Raw genomic sequence first — 19,131 nt, forward strand, 5'->3', positions numbered from 1 at the left:
CAATACCTAGTACCTGAGGAATGTCATCAGAACGACTCTACTGAAACTCAGTAGACTAAAGAGAAATCTGTGGAGATCTGTTTTCACATGATATTACCTATAGGTGGGAGAGATTTTAATAGTACAACATTAAAGGAGGGTAACTTTTGTTTTTCTTTAGTAATCATCAACATATGTGGATTGAATTCTATACGATCCTCAAATTCATTTACAAAATGTATTAATGAATTAATTACTTTGGAGAATTAATTACTTAACCAATATAGTCTAGTTAGTGAGGCCATGGCTGAAGGAGCCATATATATATGTATTTACATATATATATATATATATATATATATATATATATATGGCTATATATGAATATATATGGCTCCTTCAGCCATGGCCTCACTAACTAGACTCACTATGTGTGTGTGTGTGTGTGTGTGTGTGTGCATGTACATATGTATATGTTTATATATGTGTTTATACGTATGTACATGTGTATGCATAAATATGTATAAACATATACATTATTACTTGCATTTCCTTCAGATCATGATTTTCACTAGTGAGAAAATTCATACATATATTATGTGTAATTATTATATATAATATATCATATACCATTATTATTATTGTTAATATTATCATGCTTCTACCTTCATAACTTGTGCCCTAACTGGATTGAGGGTTTGGAGTGGAGAGGTATTGTCTTCAGATTTGGAGACCTTGAAAATACAATTATTATATCAATTAAAGAGCTCTTATTCTAGCCCAATTGTGAGAATATTTAAGAAGAGTGGGACAGTGTAGTAACAGCATCCTCTCCCTTTTTTTCTTTTTTTTTTTTTTTTTTTTGTTAAAATTTTTTAGGGGCGCCTGGGTGACTCAGTTGGTTAAGCCTCCAACTTCGGCTCAGGTCATGATCTCATGGTTCATGGGTTCGAGCTCCGCATCGGGCTCTGTGCTGACAGCTCAGAGCCTGGAACCTGCTTTGGATTCTGTGTCTCCCTCTCTCTCTGCCCCTCCCCCACGCATGCTCTATCTCTGTCTCTCAAAACTAAATAAACATTTAAAAAAAATTTTTTTTTAATTTATTTTGAGAGAGAGAAAGGGACCGATGAGGGAGCTTGGGGGAGGGACCAAAAGAGGGAGAGAGAAAGCAGGCTTGATGCTGTCAGCACAGAGCCCGACACAGGGCTCGAACCCGCAAAACCTGTGAGATGATGACCTGAGCTGAAATCGGGAGTCCAACACTCAACCACCTGAGCGCCCAGCCTCCTCTCCCTTTTATCCCTCTTTCCTGAACTGTAACTTACATAAAGAGAAATGGCACATAACATGGGTACACACGGCTCGTGAATTTCAAAATTGAGCATACGGGATAGCAGACACCCAGATCCCAGCACCGCCTGGCCAGCCCCCGCAGAGGCCTCTCTCCTGTTCCCTGCCAGTCACAAATCTCCCCCTCGCCAAAGTGCAGTGCCTCTGAGCTCTGGCAGCAGCGTGGAGGGTGCCTGTTTTCACACTGTATGTAAGTGGAATCAGGCCCTGCATCCAATTGTACATTTGGCTTCCAACAGTCCCTTAAGATGGGAGAGATACCGGCTTTTTCTTACTTAGCTCTGCCCCCTCTTGAACCATTTACTGGGAACCATGAAAAATAAGCTTCCATTCTTTTCTATTTTCTCACGTTTTCTGACAACTACTAATTTTCCTAATTTCGCAGCAGCAGTTTTCTTTTTTTTAGTGTTTATTATTTAAAGAAAGACAGAGCGTGAGTGAGGGACGGACAGGGAGAGAGGGAGACACAAAATCCAAAGCAGGCTCCAGGCCCTGAGCTGTCAGCACAGAGCCCGACGCAGGGCTCGAACCCACACACCGTGAGATCGTGACCTGAGCGGAAGTCGGATGCTTAACTGACTGAGCCATCCAGGTGCCCTGCAGCAGTAATTATTATAGATACTGCTTTCTGGAACAAACTGACTCTTCAGCCCTTGTACCCTCCAGGTTAAACTCTGAGAGCACGAAGAACTGGGGCAGAGAAAAAAAATTTGCTTTGTTTTCCTTTCCTATATCCTGACTCTGGGTGACGCTTTCTTCCCCTTTCTAGTTCAATAAACATACATGTGTCTGGGCATCTTCCTGTTGAGACTTGCCCCCGCCCTGGCCCGGGGTTGATCTTACATTTGGAGAATTGACAGCTGTAATGTTTCATATCCCCCACCCTCCCCCCCCACTCCCCCCACCTCTGCCATCCCTGGGTGTTCAGGTCTCATGATTGTCCAGTTCACATAAAGCATGGGAATCACAGCTTTCTTTCATGCTGTTTCCTCTCCTTTGTCCTACAAAGGGGCGGAAGAAAGTCGAGTCTTAGGAGACACTATGAAAGAGTAAACACAGCTCTTTTAGAGAATGCAAATGGTGACTTGTTTTGCATGACTCAAACAAAAAGGAATTAAAACTGGTATGTGAATCAAAATCTTTCACTGTCTGAAGGGAACATCACAGAGGAGACCACAAGTGGAAGGTATTAAGGTCAGCCTTTATTTAGAAATTGAAGGAGAGTCACCTTCGTGATGGAGTGTATCCTTCACTAAAGTAAACTCTTGCATGCTGACACGTAAAATTGCATTCTCGGTGATTTAATTCCTCATAGAAATGTCCCTCTGACCCTTTAACCTTCTTATTAAAGTCAGGTACTCCTGAGATGATCAGCATTTTCAGACAGTTCCCTCGTTCTTTAGAAGCGTTTCTCGGGGCGCCTGGGTGGCGCGGTCGGTTAAGCGTCCGACTTCAGCCAGGTCACGATCTCGCGGTCCGGGAGTTCGAGCCCCGCGTCGGGCTCTGGGCTGATGGCTCAGAACCTGGAGCCTGTTTCCGATTCTGTGTCTGCCTCTCTCTCTGCCCCTCCCCCGTTCATGCTCTGTCTCTCTCTGTCCCAAAAATAAATAAACGTTGAAAAAAAAAAATTAAAAAAAAAAAAAAGCGTTTCTCATTATTGGAATTTAAAAGCTATACAAGCTGTCTACTATACATTGACAGACGCAAGGATGTGTGAATGTGATACAAATATTCCACTGCGTTACCAAGGGACCGTTTCCTTGTCCGTCCTTTGATTATTTGTAAGGAAATTGCTTCATGACGCCCAGCCTCACACTTCCCCAACTAGCCCCTCCTTGGCCCTTGCTTGCGCGGTGCTCAGCTCGCCTCAGTCACATCCAGGAGCAGAGCCGTCCAGCAATTGAAGAGTCGGTGGAAGATTAATTTTTCTCCCCTTTCTGGGTTTCCTGCTATTGGTGGAAAGTGCGGCAGGCAGTGGAATGCTGGCGTGTTTGGCATTCTTTGGGAAGATGCACCATTGTGAAAACATAAGTGTGCGCTGCTGTTTTAATAGTGTCCAAATAGATCATTGAATTTATGGACATCTGAATTTAATTCCAGAAATCAAAGCTATGGTAATAAGAGCTGGACCTGCGTTCTCTTAGGCCAAGTAATTTAATTCCTCAGCGAGTTGAACTATTATGTATTTCTGTTCCTTATTATGCCAGTAAATTGCTCAGGCAGATGCAGTGATGGATGATGGGCATGTATTTCAATCTTTTTTTTTTTTATGGCTAGACACATTCTAGAATGCAGATCACTTTAAACGCAGCTGTTTTCATAACCGTGTTTTCTGTTTGGAGCCTCAGTCAAGTCCTAACAGGGGAGGTTGGGGGAGGTTCTTGGGGGTACCCATAGTCATACTTTTATTGTCCCGCCTAGAAGCACAACGCTGTCTTAACCCTGGGTCACATCCTTGGACGCTGTCATTCCATTCGTGCCTCAACACAGCATTTATACTTCGTGCTTTAAGGAGAATATTGGCTTGGTCTGGTTTCTCTCCTGGGCTCTACCTCACTTTTCTCCTTAATTTGGAGACTTAATTTGACTGGACACAGAAGGGAATAGATCAGCTGGGGGCACGTCGGATCATTCTTCTGTGCACACGACTACAACAGTGAGATCCTATAGAAAAGTGAGGAAGCAGGATACTGTGTAAAATTCAGGGCATCTGAGCACCTGTTAAGAATTCTTGGGAACTGTTGCCTCAACTAGACTTTTGTGCGGGAATGCAGGCAGTCGAGAAATAAGGATTGCACCCCGTTTATCTTTAAGTGGTCGAAGGCTTCTATCACCTGATTATCAATGCCAACATTTTCCCTTCTTACTTTTTCTTCATGGCCTCATGGAAATGTTAAAATTCCTGGTCAGGGTCTTCTCTGTTCCATTTGTTTTATTACCACACTAATAAGTTATCATTGATATTATTCTGCTTAGTAAGTTTCTCCTTTTTCTCTAGGCACGTGCTTCAATTTCTTTGGATGTGTTCATTCATGATCCTTGCATCATTGATCAGCATCAGAAAGGTGGTCCACTTGGCAGGCCATACACATTTTTATAGAACTTCCATAAAAGTTCCTTACATTATGAGTTAATTGATAAAAGGAATTCCTTCTAGTGCTATATGCATCTCTTTACATACCTTTTTTTTGTTGTTTATTTTTGGGAGAGAGAGACAGTGCAAGTGGGGGAGGGGCAGAGAGAAAGGGAGAGGAGGACACAGAATCTGAAGCACAGACCCGCCAGCACAGAGCCTGACGCGGGGCTCGAACCCACGAACCAGGAGACCATGACCCGAGCTGAAGTCGGATGCTCAACCAGCTGAGCTACCCAGGCGCCCCTAGCTTTTTCTTTTTCATTCTCGGCGAAATGACTTGGAGCTGTCTTTCAGACTTCATTTGCAGGCACCTTTTGCCATCTCCCTTCCTGTCCCCCCACACCACAGAATCCTACTGTTCTAGTTCCTTAACATGTTCGAAATCTGATTCCCTATGCAATGCCCAGCTCACTTGGAGCGTTCCCAGACTCCAGGTGTGGCTCACACAAAGTCTTTAGGTTCCTGTCGCTTCTCTCAACCACAAGCTTCTTATAGGCAAGAATCAGCTGTGGGGCCACAATACCCCGGTCTCTTTTCTTTCTGTGGACAGAAATTGTCAGCATGGCAACCCTCAATCCTGTTCTTGTGGTCTGGTCACATAAGACCTGTGGCAGTTGCTCTCTGGTAGCTTGAAACGCCCAGCACATGTAGATCATCCTCCTGTACTGTTTTTGTGATCTGAGCTAGGATGAAATGTGTGTTTCTGCTATCTAGCCAGATGGTATGTGATACATACTTTCACTTGTTTAACGCTTAGGTTCCTGTCTTCGTTTATCACCTTTCAAATGCTCTTGACCATGCCTGCACTGCAGGTACTTGATTTCTACAAGGATGTCTCACTCGGGCTTTCTGATTTTGTTCGAGACTCCCCTTCTGCCCTCCAAATGTGCTGATTTATTATTCAACACTGTGCATCAGGATATGCATACTTAATGCCTTATGTATTATTTCTGCTCCCCTTCCCAATTATACTGTGATTTACTGGCTATCTGTTAACCATTATTCTCAGCATTGCATATTTCAGTGGTTCTCAGAATATCGTACCCTGAATATACCAGCATCAGTATCGCCCGGGAAGTTGTCAGAAATACAAATTCTCAGGCCCCGTCCTAAACCCACTGATTCAGAAACCTTGGTGGGTGGTGCCTGGTGGTCTGTGTTTCAAGAAGCCTTCCAAGTAATTCTGATAGTCGCTGACATTTGACAACCCCTGAAATACTTGATATTCTGCAGCATGCCACAGGGAGCAAGAGTAGGGAAGACAACTGTATAGTTTCAGTAGGTCTCGCTGACCGCTGGGTATCACAGATTTATTTGCACCAGTTTCTTCTTCCTCATCTATATCCAGTTGAATAGCAGTATTTCAACTGATTTCCGCCTTTGCTGAGTGTCTGCCATGCAGATGCTGTGTGGTATTTTCGCATACATTTTGAGAAATCATCCTACACAGCAGATTCAGCTTGGATATTCCCCTTCCTCTCTCCTGTTTAAACACGCTTTTTTTTTTTTTAGAGCACTTTTAGGTTTACAGAAAATTTGAGCAGCGAGTAGAAAGACCGCTCCCCTCCCCTCTCTCCCCCTACCCCCACACTTCCTCTGTTGTTAACGTCTTTATTAGTATAGTACCTCTGACCCAATATTGATACGTTAGTGATAAAGTACATAGTTTATATTACAGTTCACTTCTTGTGTCGTACAGTTGTGTTGGTTTTGACAAATGCATGTGTCCTGTGTCCACTGCGACAGTATCTTACAGAGCCTGCTCTAAAAAATCCCCTATGCTCTGTCTGCTCATCCCTCCCTTCTTCACCCCAGCCGCCACCCCCACCAGGAACCACTCCGTAATTTTGCCTTTTCCAGAAAAGCATTTAGTCGGACTCATGGTATAGCATTCTTGCAACCATGTAAACTAAGAAGAGCTGTGCCCAAGGGGCAGAACGCTGTGGACCTAGTGAGCTAGGATTCCCACATACACCTGCTGCCTTCCAGCCTTGTGTGTGTTGTTTGCCTCGAAGGCCACATTCCCTCCAAAATCACTACCGTCCTTTGTTGTCGCTTCCCCCCTCCCCTTTCTGAAATTTGTTTAAATGACTGTCACCGTTGTTTCCATTTCCTGCTGCAGTGAGGACAAAGTAGTAGAAGTAGCAGAGGAAGAAGAGGGGGCTGACGTCGAGGACGAAGAGGCCGAGGATGACGAGGATGACGAAGATGGTGATGAGGCGGAGGAAGAGGCGGAAGAACCCTATGAAGAGGCCACCGAGCGAACCACCAGCATCGCCACGACCACCACCACCACCACGGAGTCTGTGGAAGAGGTGGTGCGAGGTAATGCGCTGTTTGTTGGGATTTCCTCCTTCAGGGAAAAGGAAAGCCTCATGCCCGCTACCCAGCCTAGCACCACTGCCGTCCCCAACCAAAAATAAGATGCACGATAACAGGTCTTAACGCTTGTGAAGCTCCCTTTGGCTTAACCAGCAGTCCAACAATTCATTTCAAATGATGTGAAGTCCCGATGATACGCACTGTTCCGCTTGGCACATGCCAGCTTGTTCTGCAAAACTCCAGCCGGCCAGGTGCGATCTCACTCGGCTGAGGCTGAGTTAGGTGACCTGGTTGGTACGTCCCTGGCAGTGGGTATTTAGTACAGTCTTATTACCTGTTGTGTCTTTCACCACTTGAACTATGAGCATCTCGAGGGCAAGGACGGGCTTTTACTTATCATGCAGAGTGCCTGCTTTGTAGAAACTTCTAGATAAATCTTAGGCGAGTGAGTAGTTGGAAGTAAATGCCATTGAACGACAACATTTGGTGGGTTATCACGTTACTTGTGGCTGTGAAATGTAACGGGGATGATTTTTGTGTTGTCTTTACACTGTTTTACTGGGGGAGGTGGCACAGGGCCTTCTTTGAGAGATAGATGTGTTAATATCTTAAGACTTTCTTCTTTGGTACTTAATTAATGCTCCTATTAAGAATGTTGGGACGCGAATGAACTAACAGACTTCCTTTTTTGTCTCCCTGAAACGAAAGCAAGGGTTGAGTTTACGCTGAACAACCAAATGTCATGATAGCAACTAGTGAATTGTAGGGTTGTGTTTCTTAAAGGGGATGCCTTTGTTTTGCAAATAGTGAAAGTTGGTCCTAGAATGAGATCCAGTGACTATGGATGGATGGAGTTTTAATGTATTCAAATACTTTTAAAGTCCGCCACAAATGCTACAATATTGTAAGTTTTCCTCTCACTTTTTATTAAGGTAAAATGAGTTCAGCGCCGTTGTTAAATTGGAGCTTAAAATGGGTTAGTTTCTCTGCCTTAAGTAGATTCCTAATGACCACTGTAATATCTTCTTTCCTTCACTGCAAATTATCTTTAATTTACATATAATTTACATATAAAATTCACTCATTTTAAGTATATAAGTGTATAATTCAGTGGCTTTAATAAATTTACCAAATTAAGCAACCACCCTCATAATCCAGTCTTAGAACATTGTCATCCTCCCGATAAGATCCCTCACACCCATTCACTTCATCCTTGCTGTCACCGCCAGCCCCCAGCAACAACCAATGTACTTTACGTCTCTACAGATTTGCTTTTTCTAGACATTTAATGTAAGTGGGATCATACATGCTCTTTTGTGTCTGGCTTCTTTCACTTAAAATAGTGTTTTTGAAGCTCTGGGTTTCTTTACCTTGTAGCTCTTAAGAAAGACCGACATCATTCTGGGGCGCCTGGGCGGCTTAGTCAGTTAAGCGCCAACTTCGGCTCAGGTCATGATCTCAGGTTCACGAGTTCAAGCCCCGCGTCGGGCTCTGTTCTGACAGCTCAGAGCCTGGAGCCTGCTTCGGGATTGTGTGTCTCCCTCTCTGTCTGCCTCTTCCCTCACACTCTGTCTCTCTCAAAAATAAGTAAACGTTAAAAAAAAATTTCTTTAAATAAAACACTCAGACTTAACTGAACATTCATTGAAAGAGTCACATATTCTTTAAAAAATGTAGCAGAAAATAGATTGCTTAACTTTATCATTCTCTGCTTAATGATAACTTCTTATTGCATTTAGCACATAAGGGCTTCTGTGAGTAGATCTATATTTAAGTAAATGCAGGTTTTATTTGAGCCGCTGCTTTCTCAAACCTCCAGACATCCTTTCCTGGAATGTTCTTCGTGTACCTCTTAGGATCACCTGTGGCAGATCTGACTAAATGAACTTGTTAGCTTCTCTTTTCCTAGAAAGGAAAAGAGGGATTTTTTCGGAGCTTCTCTTCTTGAAACCTAAGAAGACTACAAATTACTGCAGTTAGTATTCTGCAGTGACTCTGACTTTTTCGGGGTCTCCACCAGGGTAGCTATTTACATAATAATGTCCGTCTACTCAACATTGGTTTTGGGGGGGGTGCCTTTTGGGTACAAGCCATTTTGCTGGGCTTGGTGAATAATCATAGGATGAGAACACACAGGATAGCCGGCCGTCATGGATGTTAAAATCGCGTAGGAAATTTACATCAAAGAAACACAGAGAGTCATCTGTGTTAAAAAGCAGGAGCCCAGAACCTACTTCAAAGAGTAAGAGATTGATCAGAGAAGGATCTATGGAAGGAGATGGAAGTGGAGAGGCTCATGGCAGCGCTACCAACGGATTTTATTTTAGTGTACCTTAGAGTCCGTGGGGATGGCAAAACAGATTTACCCCGGGAGGGTACATGGCAAGTCTGGGAGACAAGGGTAGTCTGATTTAAACTAGAGCAGATGTCTTAGATAAGAGAGTTACAGGGAATTCGGTTGGGGCTAAAATGTGGAGACCTTCAGTGCCAGGCCGGCAAGCATGAGCGTGAGCTGACGGGGATCGCTTCTGCCACGTGCGGAGAAATTTTCTGGTAGAAACAGTGAAGGGATTTTGTTGTGATGTTGCTGCCATGAGGAGATAGGGGAGCAGGGAGTAACACAATGAATGCAGTGTAATGAGAAAATACCACATAAACTTTTGCCGATATTCCAAACCAACAGTATTCCCTTGAGATAATACGGTCTTATTATGTTCTGAATAAGAGAGAGAAGTCTCTTGAGATAATGGGGTCTTGTTATGTTCTGAACAAGTCCAGATCTTTTGCCTGAGTTTTTCTCTCGATGTAGCGTCCTCAGCTAAGATCAAACCAGAGGGGGACGTATGTTGCAATATTTTCTGTAGGAAGACAAAGGCGATTAAATGATTGGTTTTAAATCTCCAAGCAAGAGACTTTTTTTGGTGTATTGGGTCCATGTCAGAGAGTTTGCTGAATTCCCAGCTAACTCCAACAAAGAAGTAGAAGTTTAAATGGTTAGGGGCGCCTGGGTGGCGCAGTCGGTTAAGCGTCCGACTTCAGCCAGGTCACGATCTCGCGGTCCGTGAGTTCGAGCCCCGCGTCAGGCTCTGGGCTGATGGCTCGGAGCCTGGAGCCTGTTTCCGATTCTGTGTCTCCCTCTCTCTCTGCCCCTCCCCCGTTCATGCTCTGTCTCTCTCTGTCCCAAAAATAAATAAATGTTGAAAAAAAAATTAAAAAAAAAAAAAAAGAAGTTTAAACGGTTAATGTTAAAGGGGCCAGCTGCAGAGAGCTCATTCCCTCCTGGTCACTGGTGTAGGTGAGTTATGGTTCTTCCCTGAGGAAGAACAACGGTAATGCCATACGTGATGGCTGACTTTGTACAACTCTGCTTAAAAGTAGCCCAGCTCCTGTGCTGAAAATAAAAACCACAAGTGACTTGCAAGGAAGAGATATTGAAAAGAGGCTCACAATATAGTTGTCACTGGTAATGTTTCAGTGCCTGAGAGAAAATGTGATTCACACCTATACTTAATAAGAAAACTGTTTCTTCATTACCAACAGACTGCTACTAATACGATTCCTTAACGTGCTTCGTAACAAAAACTCAATCCCTCTGTAACCTGTTTAAATTTGCAAGAAATAAGTAGGGGGAAGGAAAGTCTAAGACGCTTCGACATGGTCCTCAAATTTTCAGCTCTTTTGTATTAGAATCAATGATGCTGAAGTGGAAGATGTCAGTTCTAACTCTGTTAGCAATTCCAGAAGAAAAAGTGAACACACCACCATATCCGTCCTGGCTTTAGGATTTATTGGTTTAAGTACCTAAGGAAAACTTGGATATTGATCCAGTGGAATAAGCCAATACCAATTTGAGTGAAACCACAGTATATTTAGACTCTTGCTCCTAATTTTCTTTGATTTGAGAAGGAATAACACTTCATGAACCCGAGACGTCAGGGCGATTTCTGACTCACTCATGGATTCTAAACTGGTTGGACATTGGTATTATAGGGGCAGCTGCGTGGCTCAGTTGGTTAAGTGTCTGACTGTAGATTTCAGCTCAGGTCATGATCCCACGAGCCCCACGTCAGGCTCTGCCCTGACAGGGCGTGGAGCCTGCTTGGGATTCATTCTCTCTCTCTCTCTCTCTCTCTCTCTCTCTCTCTCTCTCTCTCTCCCCCTCTCTCTCTCTCTCTCTCCCTCTCTCCCCCTCTCTCTGCCGCTTCCCTCAACACACTCACTCTCTCTGTCTCAAAATAAATAAATAAACTTTAAAAAAGCAATTGTTTCGGGGCACCTGGGTGGCTCAGTCAGTTAAGCGTCCGACTTCAGCTCAGGTCATGATCTCACGGTTCGTGAGTTCGAGCCCCGCATCAGGCTCTGTGCTGACAGCTCGGAGCCTGGAGCCTGCTTCAGATTCTGTGTCTCCCTCTCTCTCTGGCCCTTCCCCTCTCTCTCTCTGTCTCTCTCAAAAATAAATAAACATTAAAAAAATTTTTTAAAAAAGCAATTGTTTCTATCTTTTAATCCTTGTGACAGTGCTGTGTGGCAGAAATCTCATTTCTCCATTTACAACTAAGACAACTAAGGCCTAGAAAAAAAAATTTTTTTAATTGCCCATGGTCACAAAGGTGAGAGGCATGAAGGCAACACTTAGATCCAAGTGGACCAGGGTATTTCTACTACATTAATGTCAAAATTTTCTTTTTCCTTTTCCTCTTGTTTACAAATACTATTTCAGTTTAACCTGTACTCCCTGGTAGATGGGGATCCCTTTTCTGTAGTCCTATATTCATCCTAGAATATTTCACATGGAACGCTTCCTAAATTTTAGAATTATTATTTAAATACTAATAATAATAATCGGGGCACCCGGGTGGCTCAGTTGGTTAGGCATTGAACTCCTGATCTGGGCTCAGGTCGTGAGCTCGGTGAGATCAGGTCCCGAGTCAGGTTCTGTGCTGACAGTTCCCAGCCTGCTTGTGATTCTCTGTCTCTCTCTGCCCCTCCCCCACTTGTTCTCTCTTTCTCTCTCTCTAAATAAGTAAACATAAAAATATTTTAAAAATAACAAAAAACACCGTGATAAGTAATAATAATAATAATAATCAGGGGTCAGCAAACTATGACCATGGGGCCATATGGCCAGTTACCTATTTCCTAATACAAAGGTTTTCTTAGGTGCACAGCCAATCCCCTTTGTTTATATACTGTCTGTAGCTGCTTTCGTGCGATGGAGGCGGAGGTGAGTATTTGCAAGAAAACGCCATATCGCCTTCTAAACTGGAAGTGTTTACTATCTGGGTCCTTACAGAAAACCGAAGAAACTGGTCATTAGAAAAGTATGAGGGAGTTTTTTTTTTTATTTCAAATACTACTTTCATTAAGGTAGTTTGATTAAGTTTAGTGGCAGACTGCTATGGTGTTTAATAGAGAATTTTTAATGATTTCATGGCCTTGGGCTGGTTAAGTAACATGTGAGTCTATTTTCATGGGTATGGTATAGACACTGATAGGACGTTCCATGTGTGTTGAACAAATTACTTTGGACAGTCCATGTTGAGCATTTACTATAACGCCTGGCACATTGTAAGTATTTGGTTTCTTTTAGAAACACAAGCTGCCTTCGGGCACCTGGTGGGGGCTCAGTCGGTTATGCATCTCTTGGTTTCAGCTCAGGTCACGATCTCATGGTTCGTGAGTTCGAGCCCTGCGTCGGGCTCCACGCTGACGGTGGGGAACCTGTTTGCCATTCTCTCTCTCTCCCTCTTTCTCTGCCCCTCACCTTTTCACGCTTGCCTGCACGCACTCTCTCTGTCTCTGTCTCTCTCTCTCTCTCTCTCTCTCTCTCAAAATAAATAAAACTTATTAAAAAAAATTAAAACAGCACCGGCTGCCCAGAATCAAATCCCAGTTCTACCACCTAACCATGTAGATTTGTATCAGTCAGGGAATCTGTAAGTCACGCTGCTTCTGTACGTCATTTTAATTGTTTTGTGAGGATTCAATGAAATACAATCTATGAGCAACACTTAGCACAGTTCTGGTAGACAGTAAGGGTTCAGTTAACCCAAAGTGCTATAGCTGTCTTGATTATAAGCATTATTCTGATTTTTCGGAGAACTAATGTTTACTACTAATTAGGAATGACCTAGGTAAACCAACAGACTGGTTTTTTAATAATAAAAAACATAAATGTGATACATCCACATCTATCAGTATAATAGAGGTGGTATTCATAGACATATGTTAAAAATAACGAGCAACTTAAACTCCGTTTCTTGGTTAAAATTTTAAGATTTTTTTTGTTTTGTTTATTTATTTCGAGTGAGAGAGAGAGCAAGCGTGGAGGAGGGGCAAAGAGAGAGAGAGGGAGAGAGAGGAAAGAGGATCCCAAGCAGCCTCCAGGCTGTCAGCACCGAGCCTAATGCGGGGCTTGAACCCACAAACCGTGAGATCATGACCTGAGCTGAGATTGAGTGTTGGCCGCTTCACTGACTGAGCCACCCAGGTGCCCTTGTGTAAAATAGTTTTTAGGAATATACATTGTATATTAAAATACCTGCAGTTGAAGTTTATGTCTAGGTGACGATTAAACCCAGATACTATTAAATGCTACTGCATTTCAAGATAGTGTTTCGCTTCTTGCGGGTATTGGGAACCTCTTGGAAGTTCATCCATTAAATGGACCGAGACACAGATACAGGTAGCTCTTTAAGCATCGCAGACTGATGAGGTTAAAAAGTTTGATCTCACGTTGCTTGCCTCGGGCTAGATGAGCGAACGCCACCGAATTATACAATTTTTCTTCTCCCTCTCGTAGCCATTAACCTGGGAGTAGCGCGCTGTGATTTACTGCTGTATGTTGTGCCAGCATCAACCCCTCGTAGGTACGGGGCATTGCGCTGGTTCCTGAGGGCACGGGGACATGAATGTGGTAACTCGCTCAGGTTGCTTTTCAGCCACGCCTGCTCAGGCCCTCCTGGGGAGGGACGGGAGTGTGTCCCACCTGGCTGGTTAGGGAACTTCAGCAGCACAGGGGAAGGGAAGTGCTCGGCGAGGACAGCGGTTGTGGCCAAGGTGTTGATGAGAAGTTGGCATTGCAGTGACTTTGAAAGAAGAGTAGAGATTTGCCAGCTTGTAGAGCACCAAGTAGAAGGAATTCAAGAACTACCATAAATCAGAGTGGCTTGCACTCCTCTCGTGGAGAGAGGAAACAAGCCTCAGCCTGATTCTCACATCTCCATCATTACCTGCCCGTAATGGGTGTCACAGTCCTGTGGTTCACGAATAGGATTCCTGCTTATCACTCACATTTAACTTTTCACAGAATCTGGGGGAAAACTGAACCGAACTGGCACACATGAAAATGTGCTCACGTCCTCTTGTCGGAAGCCTCGTGGCAGCGTGCTGCCCAAAACTGAAAATAAAGCTCCAATTTGTATTTGGGAACAAGGCAAAGGGATAACGGCTCCTCCCTTTCCTGGAAGCCTTTACCTCAGTGTTAATGACTAAGGGCAAGCAAGATCCACCCCTGTTCCCGGACCAGAACGTAGCATCCTTCCTAACGATGTCAAGAGAACCCGTGTTGGCCCTGGGCCATAGATGTGACAGGTGGCAGCCTGTTATCTTGTGCCCATGGCATGGCAGCCATTGATTTTGAGGTATTTGATACATCCTTTGATAGAGGCAGAGGGAAGCATGGCTTTGACACCTTCTTTCCATATTGCTTGATAGTCCTGATTCAGAGAGCCCAGTCAGGTAGTTTGGTTAAAATGTGACAGTGAGGAACACAGTCATATAAAAAATTGTGTGTGTGTGTACAGACATAACTTTCTGTTTCTTAATAACAAATTTATTGAGATATGATTTGCATAATCGTAAAGTACAGAATTCAGTGGTCTTAGTATATTCACATAGGAAATGTTTTTGAACTTCATTTTGCTTGGTATTTCACATGACTAGTAGTGCTCATGGCCGGTACTTTCCATCTTCCATTTCTACCCTGTGTGTATAAAGACCCCATGTCAGAGGGGCGCCTGGGCGGCTCGGTCAGTTAAGCATCTGACTCTTGATTTCAGCTCAGGTCATAATCTCACGATTTGTGAGTTCAAGCCCTGTGTCAGACTCTGTACTTATCAGCATGGAGTCTGCCTGAGATTCTCTCTCTACCCCTCCCCCGCTCATGCGTGCCCCCCCTCCCTCCATCTCTTTCTCTCTCACTCTCTCTCTCAAAAGTAAACAAATGAACTTTAAAAAAAAAGATTCAATGTTAGAATAATGGACATAATAAGCCAAAGGTATTTTAATGCAATTATGTTTAACTCTATTAAAAATAAATATTTTCATTCTAGTTCAGTTAAAGTCCAGAAACCTGATCTTTCTCATGTTTTCCCCCAAATCAGTTGCTGTTCAAAAAATACACAAATGCCTCAGATACAACAATTGCATATATCTCCACAACGTGAAGTTTGCAATTAAAAAAATCAAGGGGCACCTGGGTGGCTCAGTCGGTTAAGCCTCTGATTCTTTGGCTCAGGTCATGATCTCACAGTTGGTGAGTTTGAGTCCCATGTCAGCCTCCACACTGAGCATGAGAGCCTGCTTGGGATTCATTCTGTCCCTCCCCTTCGGTCCCTGCTCGTTCGCTCGCTCGCTCTCAAAATAAACACTTTTTAAAAAATCAACCCTAATAAAAGAAATCCAGCAAATGAGAGGAAACTTCATTTAAACACCATGTCGTTTCCAGAGGCACTGCCTCTTAGCGGTCCATACACCTCCCTGAGGAGGGTCTCAGATTCCACCGGCAGATCCCAGAATTGGGGGTTTTCATGGAAATCTGTAGTTCCCTTGTAGATAGATGCTTTCTGGACTTTGTAAGCAGGGTGGGTTACACCTCTTTCTCTCAACCATGAACCATTTTGCCCTTCTGACACTTCATTGCCGGTTTCCAGCCACCCTTCCAACGTCTGACCTGTTAGGATTTTGTTAAAAGTGTGAGAAATCAAGGTGAGGCGAGGCTGGTATTCAGTAAAACCCTTCAGCCTTCCAGACAGCAAAAAAAAAAAAAAAAAAAGGCCCAAATTTTAAAAAGTAAGACACTCCCAGGGCACCTGGCTGGCTTGCTCTGAAAAGCATGTGACTCTTGATCTCGGGTGGTGATTTCGAGCCCCACAGTGGGTGTAAAGATGACTAAAAAAATAAGTCAGTAAATGTTAAAAAAAAAATAAGTAAAAATATGAAAATTAAGAGACTCTTGAAATGGAAAAAGGAGTTTTGAACAGAAGACTGGTAAAGCTGCACTGTATTTAGTTTATAATGGTAAGACTGTTCAGGTGTTTAACTGTGAGGACAGGGTTATCTCTCTTTTCCTTGAATTTATTTATATTCTTGTTGGATATAATTTCTGAGACAGAATATGAAAGTATCACAGACTAGGGACAGAAATTTTGTGTTCTTGCATGCAAGGTCGAATTCCTAATGTTTCATGCTAGAAGCATAGAAAGCCCTTGCTGGGCAGTCTCATGACTAAATCCGTTCTGGAATTTTTTTTTTTTTAAGTTTTTGGGGTTTTTTTTTTAAATATTTATTTAATTTTGAGAGAGACACAGAGCGGGAACGGGGAAGGGGCAGAGAGAGAGGGAGACACAGACCCGAAGCAGGCTCCAGGCTCCGAGCTGTCAGCACAGGGACCAATGCGGGGCCCGAACCCACAAACCGCAAGATCATGACCTGAGCCGAAGTCCGACGCTTAACCAACCGAGCCACCCAGGTGGCCCTGGAATTGTTTTTTAAGTTTATTTATTTATTTTGAGAGAGAGAGCGCGCACAAGCAGGGAAGGGGCAGAGAGAGAGGGAGAGAGAGAGAATCCCAAACAGGTTCCACACTGTCAGTGCAGAGCCCCACATGGGGTCAAACTCATGAACCGTGAGATCATGACCTGAGCCGATGTCAAGAGTCAGATGCTTACCCGACTGAGCCACCCAGGTGCCCCTGTCCTGAAATTCAATGCCAGTTGTTAGGCCAGACTTGTGAGGTGTCAGTGACTGTTGCTTATTATCCCCCCCAGTCTCAGGATTGGGCACAATTACTAAAATGCCACGTGAAATCTTCTGGTAGTTGGTTGGACTGAGGCAGGGTTTTTCAGCCGCGGCATTAACAGTGTTTGGGGCCCGATGGTTCTTTGTTGGTACTCTTCTACTCATTTTAGGATGTTCAGTAGCACCATCCCTCCCACCTGGTACCAGTAACACCCCCAGCTGTGACAGCTCCAACTGTCTCTAGGCATTGCTGGATGTGTCGTGGGAGGGGATGGTTGGGGACAGATCCTCTCTGGTTGCAGACCACTGGGCTGTGCTACTGAGATCTTCAGTGATGCCCAGTGTTAAATCTATCTGAGCAGAGAAACTCCCCTGCAATATCATGTCTCATCTTAATGCCAGCCGTAACCCTTCGCTCGGCGCTTTGCACATCCGTAGGTAGCCGGTGAAGAATAAGCAAACAAAACCTATGCTAAAACAAAGAGGGCAAGTATTCATTTATAAGGTGAAAAACAGATATTTGAGATGTAATGTAGTTTCATAGCTTAGAGACAAGTCACAAAATATTTTTTAAATACTACGTATGCACATTTGCCATATAGGCAGTGAGAGATGGAGAAAAACTGCCTTCCTCACTTTGTTTTATATTCTTCCAAAAGCAGTTTGCTCTCCCCTGGTGCACTGTTTTAAAATTGCAAATGGGAGGGTAGCAATCAGAGACACGCGTTCTCAGCTGGAGGCTGCCCAGCCTTCCTGCTGGGCTCTGTGACAAGAGACCAGCTAAAATGGCAAGGTGGACACGTTCAGTCTCCTCCAGAAAAGAGCCTGAAACAGCAGGGCCATCCTCCAACCTCTGCCTCGCTTATCCTGGAGCATCCTTCTTGTAGGAAGAACAACGCCTACATAATAACCCTTTCTTTAAGGAGAGGTGCTACAAAGAAAGTAAATTTCAAGTCTCCTTCGTTGTGTCTTTATTTGTCTAAATAAAAATAATAGCTTTGATATTTCTGGTGTTCTGGCATGTTCCAAGAATATCACTTCAATTCAGATTTCGGAGAAGTGTAAGTTCTCATAGACTTAAATGTAAGTATAGTAGTTATTATCTCAGTATTGGATTTAAGGCACACGTATTGAAACTCTGTCAAAGAAATATGCATCTCTAACATATTTAAGTTTTTTTTTAATTTTTTTTTTTCAACGTTTATTTATTTTTGGGACAGAGAGAGACAGAGCATGAACGGGGGAGGGGCAGAGAGAGAGGGAGACACAGAATCGGAAACAGGCTCCAGGCTCTGAGCCATCAGCCCAGAGCCCGACGCGGGGCTCGAACTCACGGACTGCGAGATCGTGACCTGGCTGAAGTCGGACGCTTAACCGACTGCGCCACCCAGGCGCCCCCATATTTAAGTTTTTGAGATACAGCATATTTGAGTTTTACAGCTCTACTAAAATATGTCCTATTCCTCTTCTCCCAAATATATGTGGACTTCTTTTTGTAAGCCAAAACCTACGCTGCCTTTTACTGATCCTTCCCCTCTTGGTCATTTCGGAAAGTGATTGGGTCTTATATATCTGGCTTTGACATTTCAACGGCTCATAAGAGGTGTAGGGTTGATCACACTGCTTTCTCAAACATTAACGTCCATTTGGGTCACTGAGGCATTTGCTACACGTGGATTCGGAGACAGGGTTCTGGAGTGGATCCCGAGTCCCAGGTATGCTGGCCCAGCGGATCATGGACGGCACTTCGAGGGATAGTTTCTAGTAGCAAATCATGCCCCCCATCCTTTGCAGTTGTAGGAGATTGAGACAGGGAATAAGAAACGGAAAGGGAAAACCATCCTTACTTTTCTCTTTCATACAAAGTGTGAAAGAACCCTGATGTGTCTTCCCGCTGAGCAGCTTTGTAAAAATTCAGCTTTCAAAGACCAAGCAAATTAGAAGAGTCTTACTATCTTCCTACATGTACCTGTGACTAGTATCACTTGTGCCCTTCTTTCCTCTCATTGGTGTGGTGTGGACAACTGCTAGCCTGTAAAAGATAATTCAAGGGTACAGGAATCTGGTGAGCCACAGCCACTGGTAGCTTGAAATACCCGTGGCGGGACTGTTTACACCGTGGACATCATGGAACATTATAAATCACACTCCCCCACCCCCCACTGGAGATAACCAGTTTCCCAGCATACCCTGCCATTCCTGTCAGTGAGAATAATCGCTTTGCCTTGTTTCCAGCAGAGTTTGGAGCTTCTTGTAATACTGTGTTGCACTTCTGCACAGCTTAGTGAAAAACAGCTTTATTCCCATAACAAAGTGGAAACAAA

At 43.8% G+C, this 19,131-nt stretch overlaps 1 protein-coding gene across 8 annotated transcripts in view; it reads left to right on the forward strand.

Moving 5' to 3' along the window:
* Window positions 1-19,131, forward strand: part of LOC123610674 (amyloid beta precursor protein) — a 278,796-nt gene that overhangs the window by 150,040 nt on the left and 109,625 nt on the right. For all 8 annotated transcript variants that reach the window (XM_045501571.1, XM_045501578.1, XM_045501576.1 and 5 more), the window contains exon 6: window positions 6,588-6,790. In XM_045501571.1, coding sequence (XP_045357527.1) covers window positions 6,588-6,790 — 203 coding nt within the window. The remainder of the gene's footprint in view (window positions 1-6,587; window positions 6,791-19,131) is intronic.

Source organism: Leopardus geoffroyi, chromosome C2, assembly GCF_018350155.1.
Source record: "Leopardus geoffroyi isolate Oge1 chromosome C2, O.geoffroyi_Oge1_pat1.0, whole genome shotgun sequence".
In the NCBI taxonomy this organism is placed as follows: Eukaryota; Metazoa; Chordata; class Mammalia; order Carnivora; family Felidae; genus Leopardus; species Leopardus geoffroyi.